Source organism: Drosophila hydei, unplaced genomic scaffold (genome assembly GCF_003285905.1).
Source record: "Drosophila hydei strain 15085-1641.00,03,60 unplaced genomic scaffold, DhydRS2 tig00008135-arrow-pilon, whole genome shotgun sequence".
NCBI classification, from domain to species: Eukaryota; Metazoa; Arthropoda; class Insecta; order Diptera; family Drosophilidae; genus Drosophila; species Drosophila hydei.
The window spans coordinates 1,726,661-1,739,572 of NW_022045844.1; the positions used below are offsets into that span (position 1 = coordinate 1,726,661).

The 12,912-nt window shown below is 43.1% G+C and overlaps 1 protein-coding gene across 2 annotated transcripts in view; it reads right to left on the reverse strand.

Moving 5' to 3' along the window:
- The window catches only part of LOC111601112 (ecdysone-induced protein 74EF), a 37,358-nt gene that overhangs the window by 8,494 nt on the left and 15,952 nt on the right, over positions 1 to 12,912 (reverse strand). Inside the window, exon 1 of one of the 2 annotated variants that reach the window (XM_023317558.2) lies at positions 3,426 to 5,085. The exons of the other annotated variant lie outside the window; for it this stretch is intronic. Within the exon in view, the coding sequence (XP_023173326.2) occupies positions 3,426 to 4,563 (1,138 nt within the window). The 5' untranslated portion in view covers positions 4,564 to 5,085. Of the gene's footprint in view, positions 1 to 3,425; positions 5,086 to 12,912 lie in introns of those variants that run through there. 2 annotated transcript variants of the gene reach the window in all.

Consider the following 12,912-nt stretch of genomic DNA (forward strand, 5'->3'; position numbering starts at 1 on the left):
CAATCTATTCCCAACCTACCTCAAAATGTTTTGCGTTAGGCCTCAAAGCAACAGAGACCTCGTTGTGCAGCTCGTTTACGACGAGGGGGTGGGTTGGGCGACGATGACGGCGACGACGTCGCTCTTTGCCACTATTTCCCATACACGCACACACACACGCTTACAGAAGCTGAAGCTGCGCTGCTTACTCATGTAAAGGGAGACCTAAGGCAGAGAGGGAGAGCGGCAGAGCAAGAGAGCGCGTAACAAGCGCTTGTAAGCGCTCGTTGCGCTCTTCGCCTCATGTCGCAATTGAAAGTTGCCTCGCATTCTGTATGTGTGTGTGTGTGTGTGTGTGGGCGGTGAATTGGGAACGGGAGCAGTGGCTGCGGTTGAAACCCCAAAAGGTTGAAGGTAAAACAAAATCAAAAGCAAAACAAACGAAATAAAGTCGTGTAAAAAAAGGTTACAAAAAAAGAGAAATAAAAAATGATTGCATGTTGTAAGAGGATGTGTGTGTGTGTGCGTGTGCTTGTTTTTAAAATACCCAAATAAAGTTTGTCAAAAAAAAACAAAGGGAAAAGCAAAAAATATTTTTTATATCTTTTGGTAAAATTTGAAAAGAATTTGCTGAAATCAAGTTTCCCAGCGCTTTACACGACTGAAGATCTTTGTTAAAGATAACGATGATTTGTTTGCTGTATTCAGAGGAAGGCGAGTGAGAGAGGTAGAGAAAAGAGAGAGGGACTGAGTTGAGCTTCAACTGCAGCGATGCTAAGCGCTTTGGCATTTGATTGTGATTTGATTTGAGGAACCAGCATTTTCAAAAATTCTGCGGGCTATTGCGGTTGGATCCAGTGTACTTTGAAACGTAAACAGGAAACTTCTATAACAGAAATGCTTTATGACATCAAAAGCAGGGCATTATCTGAAAGTTTATGGCAGTTGACTGAGGCAGAAACGTTTGAGCTTATGATTATAATTAGGTTGTGAGAAGTTGAGAAATGTACCTTTATATATTGTGTAGTTATATATGTATTTTCATACATAATTTCATTAAAATAAAATGCAGTTATCGTAGAATTCTCTTCATTATTAACTTCTCATCACTATTTCTTTAATATATCGATTAGTCAAATTTCGTTCATGTGTCATCTCTAGTTCTTTAGTCTGTGTCATATCTAAGTTCATTTTCTTTTGATTCAGACACTTCACTTGCAGCAATCTTTCCAAGCAGCTGGCAGCTGCATAAATCTGTCAGGGCCATGTACTTAATAATCCGTATCCCAGCTAAAGAATGTGCTCAACCCTCTAGCCAGTGTGCTCCTCTCGCTTCCTCACCCTTCCACATTAGTCATTTTAGAGACGTGACGCCCACTTTGTGGAGCTGTGAGCGACGCGCATTTCCGCTAATACAAAAATTTCAAGTACCTGACGCCCTTTTAAAGAACAAGTACATGCTATATACATATACATACATACATATATATACATATTTGTTTTTTACATATATATATACATGTATGTTCGTGTGAGTGCAAGATTGCGATTCCCTCTGCTGGCCAAATCGGAGCAAAGGCAAAGGCAACAACCGCTTGCAAAAGTCAAAAGAGACGCTCGTGTCAAATAGAGGAAACAAGTTGTTGGCTGCTTGTGCGAAGGGTTACCTTAGCCAGTCGCAGTCTACTAACACATATACACATGTAACAAGTGCCAACACACACGCACACAAGCGAATAGTCCCCCAGTTGGCAGTTGGCAGTTGGCGCCTTGGCAATTCGCCGCAGAGTGCGAACTGAGAAACTATTTCACACACACACACACACTTACACAATATTACAATTTACGATACACACACACACACAGATGCATGCAGGCAGTCAGTCAGGCAGAGTGAATGCAGCGCGAATGGCAAAGCAAAGCAGAGTCGAGAGCGTTTGATAGTTGAGCGGCATTGCCGCTCACTAGAAAGCTGCTCGCACACATTAGCTTGCTCTCTCGCTCTCACATGGCTCTGTTATAGTAGTAGTTGCTGTTGCTGCTGCCGCTGCTGTTGCTGTGCGTTTGCCGCCTAAAGTAATCAATAAAATTGTTGAGGTGGGTTAGGAAACTGTTACGAAGCTGCCGCCGTTGCGGCCTGCCGCTCTCTGCTCAGACAGCGCTGGCCGCGACGTCAGCAGCATTTTTGACGTCGTCGTCGTCGTCGTCGGCGGAAATTGCGCTATTTTAAATAATGTTTATTTTGCGTTTGGACGTCTTTGTTTTTTGTTTGGCTGTATGTTGGGGGAGCGCTTTTTTTTGTTATTTTTCTGCTTTATAAATTTTGGCCTGCCATTGTTGTTGTTGCCAAATTGACATTTCACAACTTTTTTCTCTGCTAAAAGTTGAAAGATTTAAAGCAAACCTCAAATGGATTCAAAGCAAAACAACAAAAAAAGCTTAACAGATTTCCAAGAATTGACTAAGTTTATAGGTAGCTAGGCCCATGCAGACGCTTTTGAGGGGCATCAACAACAGTTATAATTCACACACACCTACACATAGATACAGTTTTATCTGTTTATCAATCAAATTTGTATAGCTGAGAATATTCAGGAAAGAGACACCGAAATGTGGCATATGAGCTCGGATATAGGTGAAGATTATAAAGAAATGAGTAGTTAAAAGAAAAGCTATATATATTAAGAGGTATAGGATATATGCAAGTTAACTATTTATGTAGATAATAATACTAATATGTGATTACAATTTTTAATCTGCACCTACAACAATCTAGTATATGCTACAGGGTACACTCTAGTTAAATATTTCACATAATACATATTAATTTATTTTATGTTTATAAATATATTTTATGTATATATATTTATTTCACATAAAAATAAATTTATACGTGCAATATATTGTATTACAGGGTATATTCTAGTCAAGCACTGACTAACTGATTTCCGTTTTGAGTAAATCTTTGATGTACATAAGAGAAACATCATTTCGTCATTTTCCTGATATGTAGAATTCAATATAGGGTATACTTCAGTCCAGCCCTCCCTGCTCAACTCGCAGTTTCTATTGTACCTACCTTACTCCACTCATTTCACATCGCCCAAAAGTGTTAAATACCTCAAATTCATATAATCATTATAGGGTATTTGCTAGTCAGGCATATGCTCTGCATATATTATACATTTTCCTTCTATAAGAACTTGCAATTTATTTCCCAATAAATTCCATTCCATAGCCCGTATTTTGTTAAATATATATAATTTATAGGGTAGCGTCAAGTCAAGCATTGCCTGTTGCCACTTCTCAATTCACTGGTCTTCTTCTAGCGTATATCCAGCCAATAACTGCTCACTTGCCCTTCTCTTTCTACTTTCTATATTTATGAATATATATTTATTATAGGGTATGTCCTAGTCGGGCACTTTCGCTGCTTTTCCACTTACAGTAGCGCTTCATCAAGCTCTTCTTGTAGGCCGCCGACCGTTCCGCCGGCTTCAGTCGCATCCTCGTTCGCTCGCAATGCGTTGTTGTCGCCTCTTCATCGGATTCACTGCCCGAGTAGGCGTGGCCACGCCTCCTGCTGCTTGCCACAGGAGCCGACGACGCAGCCGCAGCTGCTGCTGCTGCAGCACTGGCAGCATTCGCCGTTGCCGTGGCAGCGCTGCTCAGCGAGAGATCCAAAGGTGAGTCATAGCCATTTTGGTATTGCAGCTCCAACAGCTCCTCGTCATCAGCATCCGCTTCGATGTCCGCATCGGCGTCCTCCTCGAGCGTTTCCTCATCCTCAATGTCGCTCATTTGCTGCTGCTGCTGCTGCTCATGTTGCTGCTGTTGCTGGTGCTGCACTTGCAACTCGTTGCTGCTGGTGATGACGCTGCCGCGCTGCAGCTGCTGCTTGCGTTCCCAAAGTATCTTTGAAACATCATCCAAGGTGCTGCGCGTTTTATCTGGCTCGGCTTGAAGAGGTTGCTCGGACTGTTGCTGCTGCTGCTGCTGTTGCTGTTGCTGCCGCAGATGATTGTAGAGCACTTTGAACTCTCGGCAATCTGTGGCAATGTGCTCGGAGTCCTCCTCAGCAGCCTCAACTGCTGCCTGCTGCTTGTTCTCCTTTTTAACTTCGATTGCAACTTCTGGAGTTGCAACTTCTGCTGCTCCTGTTGCTGCTGCTGCTGCTGCTGGAGGTGTGGCAGCTGGACTTAAGCTGGGCGCAGGTGTTGGACTTTGTTGCTCTGACTTGATTATCTCTATGGCACCTTCTATAGCTGTTTTAGTTAGTTCTTCCGCATCCTTAGCTAGGCTCTCCGTTTCGGGCGTCGGCGAGGCGACAGGTGTGGGCGTGGGCGTGGCACATGCCGCAGCTGTCGGCGATGCTGCCGGCGAGGCGGATGCCGAGGAGGCAGAGCAGGCGGATGAAAGCGACAGCAGCGAGGAGGAGCTCGAGCTGGAGCTCGAACTGGACGACGATGATGATGATAATGAGGACGATGATGAGGCCGATGATGACGATGATGATGTTGTTGTGAGTGCCGCCGTTGCAAAATTATGTGCCGTGGCGGCCACCAAATGTTGCACCATTATCATTTTAGCAGTTTCTATAGACAAACAAACAAAACACACTCACAGGTTCTCCCGCTACACGTTGCACATGTTATTCATTTATTCAGGTAAATTTTTATTAGATTTGAGGTATATTTGCACTAATTCTGCTGCAGTTGGCGGCGGCTGCAGTTGGACACATTTTGTCACACGCAACGCGTAACGCGCATACGGAAACACCTAAACGTAAACGTAAACGTAAGACGTAAAAGTCCGGCAACAACAACAACGTATTGTGCTTGACGTTTGGCTTTGCTGCTGCTGCTGTGTCTCGCTTTACTTTGCTTTTTGCTTTTTGCTTTGCTGTCAGCCGCGGCACGTCATTTATCTCTTACGGTATCAGCAAAACTAAAATCTAAAGTCAGCACAAAAAGCACTGCCGAGTGTTTATTAGGCGCAAACAAACGTTGCAGGCGGCGACTGCGACGCGACTGCAGCGTGCGATGTCGCTGGCAATAAGCGTCGATGCCGACGTCGACGTTTCTGGCAAACGCGCGCGCGCGCCCCACTCACAAACACAGAGTCAGCCAGTGAGAGAACGACAGCCAGAGCGAGAGAGACAGGTGGGAAGGCAACAAAAAAAACAGACGAGAAAAGAAACAACAACGATGAAAATAAAAATGAGCAAGCGACTGCGACAGCGACGGCGACTGAATGGGGCTCGCTTGCTCGGCTCGCGCCAACTGGAAGAGCGCGAGCCATGAAATGTTATTGGGACCCGCTGCGCTATTGCGAAAACGATGTCGGCGTCGCAGTCGCCTTCGCCGTCGCAGTCGCGGTCGGGAGCGCGCCAAAATGGTAAAGCAGCAAACGTAACAGTTTTTGCGTTTCGAGAGCAAAATGTTTGGCGCTCTCTTTTGCTGTTGCTGTTCGTATGTAAAATGTAAATACGTGTGCATGCTTGTGCTTACATCTGTTTGTATGTCTGCATGTATGTAGACACATACTTATGCATGTGTTTCGCTGCTGCTGCTGCAGTTAAGGCTGTTTGAGTTGGGTGGTTTTGTGTGCCACATGCGCATTTGCATTGCATTTTCTCCTCTAGGGACATTGAGTGGCAAACATAGCTAACCGGCACAGTGGTCCAGAATATATAACTTTTCATTTATTTTGCATGCAACAGACATACATACATACGCAAGTTGTTCTATGCTTGACTAGCAGATACCCTTTAAAGAAAGCTAAGCAATTAATAATCAGCTTTTTGTAATGATCTTGAAAACACACTTTTCCTGCTCAATTCTATCAAAGCAACAGCAGCATTTCCTTGTTAGCCTGATCTGCCGTGTAGATCAATTATGCATACATAGTACACATACACACACACACATGCATGTAGTTGTGTCTGCCTCTCTGGTAATAGGCGAAGCGACCCAGACCCAGTGCGTTTACTCCAGTGGAGCAAGTGGCGAGCAATTGCAGCTATCTGGACACCCAAATGGGTCAGGCCAAGTCAAAAGGGCTGTGCGATCATGGGGGAGCAGCACCAGCAGCAGCAGCAGCACTGAGTGCAAAATGTGCCAATGCGTGTGTGTGTGTGCGAGAGTGCGACAAGTGAGCAGGAATTGACGATGCCGACGTCGACGTCGTTGTCGTTGTCGCTGCTGCAATATCGTCGTCGTGCAATCGAAGCGACTATGACTCAATGCAAGTGTGTGCGAGAGAGAGAGAGAGGGAAGGCGTGAGAGAGCGAGTGAGCGAGTGAGCATACAAGAGCAAAAGTGTGCGCTCTCGGTTACCGTCGTCGTCGCCGTCGCCGTAGCCGTCGCCGTCTCTGTAACCGTCACTGTTTGACGATGCCAGTAGAGCAAATTTTCACTTTCCGTTTGTTTAGTTGTTGGGGGCCTTTCCATTTACTTGCCAATTGCAATTGTGTGAGTGTCTCTGTGTGTGTGTGTGAGTTGCTCTCTCACAGCTCAACATGTGTGTGTCTGAATATTGCAAATGAAGGAAGCAGAACAAGAGCTGTAGAAGATGAAACAGAAGGAAGAGTTTGGCGTTTGGTGTTTGGCTGTGCACAGAGGTGGATTGAGGGTAGCAGGTATGGGGAGGACTGCATGGAAGCCATGGGGAGAACTTTAATGAGGCGACGACAACGACGACGACGACGTCGCTGGCGACACAGACATACTTTTCGTTAAGCTGGTGTGCGTGCGAAATGAGTCCAATGTACCGACAACTGGTAGCTGAACTGAGAAGGGGGTGGGGAGCGCAGACAGCTCCTTTGGCAACAACACAAAATACACACAGACATGACTAAATAGAGAGAGAGAGAGAGGGAGAGAGGGGGACAGGGGTGTGTAAAGGGGCATAGGGACAGACACATAGAGCTGTAAAAGAATTTTTGAAGAGGAAGCGTATTAGGTGGGCACCTCGGCGAACTGAACTGGAACTGGAACTGGCACTGAGACTGACTCTGAGGTTTAGGCTCGAGTGCTGGAGCTTAGGCTTCTGTGAAGTCGATTCATGTTTCATGTTTCAACAAAAGTCATTGAACAGACGACGACGACAACTGCTGCTCCTGCTCCTGCTCCTGCTGCTGCTGCTGCTTCTGGCAACGTCTCAGCTCAGACGTTAAGTCAAATGGTTAGAAAGTGTCGGAAATGTATCGCTTTACTTGCCACCCGCATGCTCGCCTGCCCAGCTCCAGCTTCAGCTCCAGCACCCACTCCCGAGCTCCTTCGAGAATGATGCGAATCGCCGCGTCATCGGCGAGACAACATTTTCGGAGTAAACAGCAGTGAATGACCTCATATCATCTAATACACGCGCCAAGCGCCCAAACCCCGGCACCGCCCCTGGCCCAGACTAGCCTGCAGACTGTCGAAGCTCCCGAGTCTCTCATTCTCAGAGCGAGTCTCAGTCGACGATTACGATGGCAACGGCAACGACAACGACAGCGACGACGACGACGACGACGACGACGACGTCGACGTCGATGTCGACGTTTGTCAAACTTATTTTTATGCGCTTCTCTTTCACACAAAAAATCATCAGACTTGTAATTGTTACGGTTTCGTCTTATACACATACATATGTACGCAATATGAATGTATAGGGGGCGGGGTGGGGGCGTGTCCGCTGTAGGGTTGCAAGCAGATCTCTTTGTTTGGCTGCTCGGTAATCTGGTCAATGATGTTAGCTCTTTGTCTGCCCCCCAACCAGCACCCGCCCCCAGGGCAGTGGGCGGGGTCAGTTGTAGGTTAAGCGACGAGATGACATTTGATTTTGATTCTGATGTCGATTTTGATTTCCAGCTTAAGAGATCCACTATAAAGATAGTTCTATAGCATAATTTCGGCAAATTGTATTGCGGGTCAAAGGGCAGGCGAGCTGAAGGCATGGCCAACGTGAGCAGACAAACTGCAAATTTCTGGAATAATTTTGACATTTCAAGTGATAACAGAGTGAAGACCAAATTACAATGAAACGATCTGTAATATTTTTCAAAATTTCAAGAGATAATGCACAGACTTTGAATCGAAAAATAATGTATGTAACTTAATTAATTATATTGTATCAAGAGCTTACAAATGGAGACAAAGCAATTCGAATTACTTAAGAAATATATATAATAAATGTCTTATAATATTTCATAATGTTTCATATATTAATCACAATATACAATATTATATCCATCAATGAAGTTCATTTGCACAACTTCCAAGCTTTATCAATCAATATTGCCTGATCAAGCGATAACATTTCCAAGCTTTACGCTTGAAACATCTGGGAACTGATTATTTGCATACAGACAACAGTTAGGTACAGTGTTAAGAGCCAAGTGCTTTAAGCAAGAATTGCTGAGCACCTTAAAGCAAATTCTGTTCAACTCCATAGCCAAGTGTTTGATGCTAGATATTATACAGAGTTTTAACCAGGAGTTCTAGTCAACAGCTTCAGCCAGGAGACTTTGATTAAAGCCTTAACAATGAGCTTTATCCATGGGCTTTATCAAACGATCAGCCTCTAAGCTAGGAGTGGACTAGAGACTAGACTAGAGTAGAGTGACCTACTCTAGAGAAGAGCTTGAGTCAAGCGCTGTAGTGAAAAATTATAGGAACTGTAGCCAAGAGCTTAAGCTAAAAGCTTTAGCCAAGGGCTTGCACACAGATGTTAAGCCAGAGTTTATAGTCAAAAGACAGCCAGAAGCTTCAGTCAGCAGCTTTATCCAAGCGCTTTAGACAAGAGATTTAGCTTTGAGCATTATCAAAGAGCTTTAGGCTAGGTGCTTAAGCTAGCATCGTTATAAGAGCTCTAGATAATTGACTTGGCCCAGTGTTTCAGCCAACAGCTTCAAGCCAAAGCGCTTTCTTTGCAGATCGTTGCAATTCTTCAGGAAATTTCCAGCGCATGTTTTTGCTCAAGCTTTTGTTTTCTTTTTTTATTGCTGTTTCTGTTTGTTTTTTTTTTTTTCAATTTTTTTTCATTGTAATTGCATTTGTATTGGCATTCACCTTTTCATTCAAAAAGCAACTAGCTCAGCGCTTTTATTGCCTAACAGCAACAACCTTCAGCTCAACTGTTTCCCCATTTCTTCGACAACAACAGCAACAACGAAGAGAAGAAGCAGCAGAAGACGAAGAAGTTCAGTTGCATAAATAAAACAACGCACTTGACCGTCAGCGAAAGACATAATTATCATTGTTAATAATTAACATTGGAGACAGAAAACAAAAAACTGTTGTCTCTTGTTTTTTGCCTGACCCACAGTGCGTATGAGTAACACTTTTAAATGTGTTGTAAATGCGGCCTTTTACATGGCTATTACAAGCGAGCAACATGGCAAAGAGAAACAAGAGTGAAGCGAGCTGAAGAAGTTGAGCCAAGAAGAAATTGTAAGAGACAGAGATGGAGAGAGGGAGAGAGGGAGAGGGGAGACGCCAGAGGTCAAGGAACAAGCAGCAAGGGGCGTGGCAGTGTGACTCGTTCTAGACAACGCTAGACAATCATAGTGCATAATCAAGCTTTGTCCGAGCAAACAGTTTTCCTTTTACGCTTTTATGTGTTTTAATTAAAGCTTCAATCGAAATCGAAAGCCAACGCCAGACGCGCATTAAATGTTGTTCAAAAGGAAATAGCTGAGTCGAGCAAGCAGCAGGCAGCAGGCAGCAGCAGCAGCAGAGTTTTTTCTTGCTTGCACTTGACAACGAAACTGACAACAACAAACAATGGCATCCTACTTTTTAGCCACAAAAAAAAACAACAACAGCAACGGCAACAAAACAAGTTGCTCATACGCCCCGTTGGCCCGCTTAGCCGCTGTGGCATTGTTTGTGCCTCGTCTGCAATGCTTTGCTTAGTTTTTTTTTGTTTTTTTTTTTTTTTGGTTTTCCTTTCTGTTGCACTTGCACTTTCTTTTTGCATTATGGCGTGTGGAAAAACTTTCGATTTTCTCGCATAAAAATGGAGAAAAAAATAACGAAAAAGTAAATTATTTTTAAAGAAAATGAAAGCGAGAAGTGCAACAACACAGAGACTGAGACAGAGACAGCAACAGCGACTGCGAGACGGACGACTCACTCCTAACCGAGTTAATAGCTATGTGTGGAAACTTGTGGAAAACTCTAATCAGGTTTTCCTTAGCCACCACTGGCAAGAGCAGCGCCCTAAATTTGCAGCTTGGCTTTACGATGCGCCGTTTGCTTTTATGGCCCAGCACTTTGAAGAGATTGCTGGCGACTTGGGAATAGAATCTAATATAGAGAGAGTTGCATTGGCTGAACTTAAGGATACCCTAGACTGCATCTTATGCTCTTATGACTGATCTTATGCACTTTGTGCTCTTGTTTTCTAACAGTGAATATAGCACGATCTTCAAATATTTTAACTTTTCTCACTCATTGAGAATCGCTCAAACGATTCATTAAAATATAAAGCGAATTACTTAACATAACTTGGCCAGTTTTTATGAGACTATGGGCTTAATATTAATGCTAGCTGCTCCGATCTTCAATTTTATCAATTTTATGTGATCTTTAACTGATCTTTGATCTTCCCAACTTCCACTCTTCAATCATACGATCATCTCTAATCTTTATTCTTTTGATATTTGATCTACTTATCTTTCATTTAAAGATCTCCTATGCGCTGATCTTCGATATTCTCTTCTTGGATCCTGTTATGGTTCATCTTCTTCCGATCTACGCATCGATCTACTGATCATCTGAGCATCTTCAATTTATTCATCTTCAGTCTTCCAACTTCTATCGTCCAAACTTCGACCATCCGAATTGCTTCTGTGATCCTCTTAACTTTGATTTCCCGCTCCTCAACCTTTCTATCTTAGATCTTTCGATCTTTCTAACTTTGACTTTCCTATCTTTCGCCCCTAGCAAACCACATTTTATCGAATGCATACAGATATCTAAAAACAATTCTTTTAAAGATACAAATTTTTGTTGATATATGATCCATAAACCTTACTATATCAGCTATCTCAGCTATATGCTGACTCGTTGCATTTGCACGAATGTCTGAACAGTTAGACTAATTATATACGTCAGCTTCAGTGTTAGACGAACACAAAGTCGTGTGACTCCAATTGTGATGTTGCATTGAGCGAGACTTAATGGCCGCATCAACGGTCACGTGCCACCTGCAACTTGGCAACTTGGCAACTTGCAGCTAGAAAAAGAAGAAGAAAAACAATCATGCTTTTGCTAACCGACTTCGCCAGGTTGGATGACTTCAGAGCCCGTTTGCATTTGTATGCATCGTCGGACATTCATAATGAAAGTGAATTCACTTCGCATTGCTTTTTGCTTTTTTGCTTTTTTGTGCAACAGTTGCCAATTGGCTAGCTGCTTCTATATATATATGGCTAATTTCTAATGCGCTCAGCCTCTTGCGCCCCCTCTCTCTCTCCCTCTCTCTGTTGCAGAAACCAGTTGAGTCTGTCCCTGTCTCTCTCACTCTTTGGCCATCGTCGTCGGCCCTGGTAACACTGACTGACTGACTGACTGACTTCTTCGCCATGCGGCGAAAACGTATACAGCCAAAGGAAATCGCTTCGCAAAAAGCAAAAAAAAAAAAAAAGAAACAGAAAAGAAAACGTGCCTCACATCTGGTCAGGCGCTGCGACTGTGTGTGCCACATGTGGCCAGTTTTGCCGTTCGCCGCTCGCTCGATGCGATGCTATCGTTTGCTTGCCTCTTGATTTTCCCAGCTTTTCTGGCCAAGCCGGAAAGTATTTATTTTAATTAACGATCGAGCCGCGTTGGAGTGTTCGATTGTATTCTCCAATCAGCAGAGCTAAGCCTCGGCTCGCCGACTCTTGCTGATTATTGTTTGACCAATTTCCGAAAGCTATCAACATGTGTGTGTAAGCAACTTTCGCTTTAGCTGTGATTTGAACTGAAAGGATTTGCTCCTAGCCTACGTTCAGTCATTGCGTATACGCACTGTTTGACATTCTCCATTTTGAATGTGCCTAACGAAGGAAATCTGTCTGAATTGTGTCGCCTTAGGAATTTATATTATTAATTTTATAATTATAATTAGCTATAAGTCAATAGCAAAGCATAGGCATTGCGTATACGCAGCGTATACTGCGTCTATAGCTATGCATACAACTGCAGTTTTTAGTTCAATTAGACCAAATATATATTTAAAGAGTAATTATTTAACAATATATTTAAAAAATAAAGTATTTTTCGCTATGACTCTATATCACGGCATATTGTGTATACGCATTGTATGCCTAGTAAACTATGCGTTTTTAAGCAATTTTCTTTTGAAGCCCTGACAAAGATATATTTCTACAGTATTCTATCTGCACAATATTTGATTTACCTCTTATATTTGGCTACATATGGATATCATCAATGTCATATCAAAGCTCATTGCGTATACGCACAGTTTAACCTTGCTAGAAACATTTGTGCTTAAGAATACAATATATATCATATAACATATCTAATAGACATAATTATCCAATAACTATTTTATCTCTCTCTTGTATATCAATATAAATCAGAGTCTAAAGTATATTGCGTATACGCATAGCACACCAAAAGCTGTATACATAAACCCAAATAAACAAGAAACTTAGAGCACTTGATCTCATATTAATGAACAGCGTAGAGCATTGGCCTAGCTAACTGCAGTCTATAGGCCCAACTACACAATATTTGTATCCTTGATTAGCAGCTACCTAGGCTAACATTCAGCAGTAGCTGAGGTGCCATTAATTGCAAATGCTTTTCAGCATTTTCATACTCAATATTTACAAGTTTTATTTGCTCGCAACAATACGTGATGGCTGGCTGGCTGGCATCCCCTCTCTAACAACAATGCATCTAAACATCCATATCGAAATGTGCATTGAAATGT